Source organism: Oculina patagonica, chromosome 12 (assembly GCF_052425735.1).
Source record: "Oculina patagonica isolate OP01 chromosome 12, crgOcupat, whole genome shotgun sequence".
Lineage (NCBI taxonomy): Eukaryota > Metazoa > Cnidaria > Anthozoa > Scleractinia > Oculinidae > Oculina > Oculina patagonica.
The window spans coordinates 30,731,832-30,735,081 of NC_135769.1; the positions used below are offsets into that span (position 1 = coordinate 30,731,832).

At 38.5% G+C, this 3,250-nt stretch overlaps 1 protein-coding gene across 1 annotated transcript; it reads right to left on the reverse strand.

Moving 5' to 3' along the window:
- Positions 1–592: 592 nt before the first annotated feature.
- On the reverse strand, positions 593–2,693 carry LOC144633547 (somatostatin receptor type 4-like). Its single transcript, XM_078492395.1, has 3 exons — positions 2,518–2,693; positions 1,405–1,857; positions 593–995 (listed from the first exon to the last, which is right to left on the reverse strand). The coding sequence occupies exons 1-3, from the start codon at positions 2,691–2,693 to the stop codon at positions 593–595; spliced, it is 1,032 nt and encodes a 343-aa protein (XP_078348521.1).
- Positions 2,694–3,250: the final 557 nt, after the last annotated feature.

Below are 3,250 nucleotides of genomic sequence, written 5' to 3' on the forward strand. Positions count from 1 at the left end.
AGTTAAGGATGTAGGTGGATTTAAGGCCTGACGGTCCGATAATCTCCACACCCTCCCCCCCCCCCCCACACACACACACCATCGCACCCCCTTGCTTACTGGCCTTTACTTTATTAATTTGGCAGCTGAATGATCCGAGAATTGGATCGACATTGCTGTGGAATCGGAACATACGTTTACAGTATGTTGTCAAATGCAGTTTCATTTAAATAAAGAGATCTTAAACGTTTTATCGTTTGGAAATGTACTGACACCTCCATTTTACTAGCATTTTCTTTCTCAACATTTTGTTTTGTCTCGACACTCTTAATTCCATGCCAAGTTTGGATGTATCGCTTTTTTCAAAGATTTTGTTCTTTTACCCGTGGAGTAAAAGAAAACAATATTATAAAAGAGTTATTGAGCTGTTCACAGAATATCCGCCACGAAGAGTCACTCGTAATTTCACGATGGAAAGAACTAGAGACACAACAGCTGAACAGTATCATTTTGAGTTCAATCCGAGACTGAGGCACATTGGTAACAACAGCAAGGAAACTGGCAGAAAAACGAAAAGAACGATGGCTACCACGTAACAGGGAGATTTCTTTAATCATGGTAATTCACTCCGAATACTTTGTTGACTTCGTTCTGAAGATCTACTTTCGATCCTGTCTTCTACAAAGTCTTCGTTCCTGTAAGATGTGACTTCTATGTCTCTCTCTACCTGTTGCAGAGTAACTAACGCAGTCGGTACAACAACGTTTCTTGAGTACCGCGGCACGCAGCACTGCACCATGTTCTTTAAGCTGTTGCTAAATGGAGTGCTGTGTAAACTGTACACAATGGGATTGATACACGAGTTGAAAGTGATAAGCAGAATTCCAATCTGATCCGCTGGAGAATCCGGAGTCACGTGAGAGCTGAATTGAAGCAGAAGAAATATGACGCTGTTTGGAATCCACGTCATGATGTAGATCATGCTGATTATAAGTGTCATCCGGGTTACTTTTCTCCTAGTAGGGGTACAAAAGGAAACTGGTGAGCTTTACACAAAAAACGACGACGTCTATTAAAAGAAAGAATGTACATATATGTATTTTATTTAACCATTCAATTCCGTCTGTATTTATAGCATAAATAAATTAACTTCATTATCATGATCACCATAATCATCATCCTTCTATCCTCAAGACTATCTTCAAATTTGTTTGTGAGATTCTTGTTACCGCTTGTAGTTCAACCAGTGAACGTCACCAGAAAATTAAAGTTTTGCCTAATATGTTGAGGTAATTGCTTTCTCTTTAGTTTATCCCGTTCTCACATCTTTATAGCTAGTTTATAGAGTCTTTATAAGCCAGGTTAGCTATCATATCAAGATATTTGTACTAGGAGGAGCTACAATTTGATATTCAGTTAACCTACCTTGCTTTTTCGGACTGAATTCGTCCTGTTGGTACAGTCTTTCGTAGTTTACGAACAATCTGAACGTAGAGATAACCCATAATAATCACAGGAACCACTGCTGTGTTGATGACCCACCAAATAGCTCTCGCTCGTCCTAAATAAGGACTGGGCCACACTTGGTAACAGCGTCCAGTTTGATCGTTGTGGCGAAATAGCACAAACGTTGGAACGTTCCAGGCGAGTGCGTAGACCCAAAAGGCAACAACAATGGTTTTTATTTTTGTAGTTATCATTCCTGTCTGATGATGTAAAGGATGTAAGACGGCATAATATCGCTCTACGGCAATCAAAACGAGGAACAGCACAGAAGCTATAAGCCCTATCCACATAAATGTTGCTCCCGTCAGCAAACTGCAGACTACATCGGCAGGGGTGCCGCGAAGTTTTTCAAATGGGTTGTGGATGAGAAACCTGGAGAGTAAGTTACAGTACATGTCAACCTCCTACCTCCAAACAGTGGAAACGTAAAAACTTGTGATACTTCTTGAAGTATCTACTTGGAAAGACTTGGAACAGAAACAACTCTATAGGAAAACACTAATCAATACCTTTCATTTCACAATATTTATCAATTCTTATCTATATGATATTGGTTAGAGAATAGATTTATTATAACAAGCACTATATTCTCATTTTTCTATCGCTAGGCAAACGTCAGTTTGTGTGTTTTGATCACACTGGTGATCTGACTTTTAAATGACCCCTCGAAGAAACCAACGAACCCTCAAGGAAGATAAAAAATATCACCTTCACGTGAAACGCGAACTAAACAATGCCACATAAAAAGGTTTAGACGACAAACGTGGCAACGCATTTCAGCATCGTTTTATCGAGTGGTAGAATATTAACGAGGCAAAGCAAACTAATAAAATACACACCAACACATAATAACTGTATAATATATACAGACGTGATTCGATGTTGTTATTCATTCAGTACTTAACTGATTTATGCTTGTCTAAGAGGACACTTAACGAAATTGCTTGCAGAGAAACAACATTTAACACTGTTCACGGAGAAACATCGTTAAATGATATTCAAGTGATATGAATAGAGTCTAGATTCACCAACCTGAATGTGGAGAAAACACCGACAATCATATCAGATACAGCCAGATTGACAAGCAGAAAGTTCATGGTTGTTCTCATAGTTTTATCTCTTAGGACAACAAGACAGACGAGAGAGTTTCCAAGCAAGTTAATGGCTACCATGACAGAACATAGGGATATAACTGCTCTTGAAAACATGTTGGTAAAAAGAGTGAAATAACGTCCTCACACAATCACAGATGTAGTGGGCAGAGCTCTTTTCTGTTGAGAAAGACAAAAAAAACTGATAAGCTGTTTCCTTAATCAGATGAGTTTTTCTCATGTTCTGACCTCACGTACTCACCGGGTCAATTTAAGGTCCTTTATATGAAGCCAGTAGAAATAGAATATTAAACGGATCACTTCAAACAAAAAGATTGCATGTCTTGTACATCTGCTTTAAAGTTTTCTTATCTTACTTTAAAGTAGTCATTGAACCAAACTGGAAACTATCAGAATTTTATGTCATAACACCCAATATCCGAGCTGGAGTTGGGTTGCAGAGCGCTGAAGAATGGTTGTGTTCCTCTGACAGTACTCTGCGATTGTTGTAAAGTAAAAAATATTCCTGTACGTGCCACAGTGCACAATCAAATCAAGCCGGAAATAACCTAAAACATTTTTAATAAAGAGCACTTCAGTTATAAATCTCGTGTAATGAAAATGCATTGTCTTGATCAAATAAGTGTGCAGCACTTTAGTAGCTCTGTAAAAAG

What these genes read in the sequence shown, in the direction of transcription:
- LOC144633547 (XM_078492395.1), bottom strand. Translation starts at nt 2,693, where the DNA reads ATGTTTTCAAGAGCAGTTATATCCCTATGTTCTGTCATGGTAGCCATT. An exon ending in GGTGTTTTCTCCACATTCAG is followed by an intron (nt 1,858 to 2,517) that starts GTTGGTGAATCT and finishes CTTACTCTCCAG; the next exon opens with GTTTCTCATCCACAACCCAT. An exon ending in ATTCAGTCCGAAAAAGCAAG is followed by an intron (nt 996 to 1,404) that starts GTAGGTTAACTG and finishes TACCCCTACTAG; the next exon opens with GAGAAAAGTAACCCGGATGA.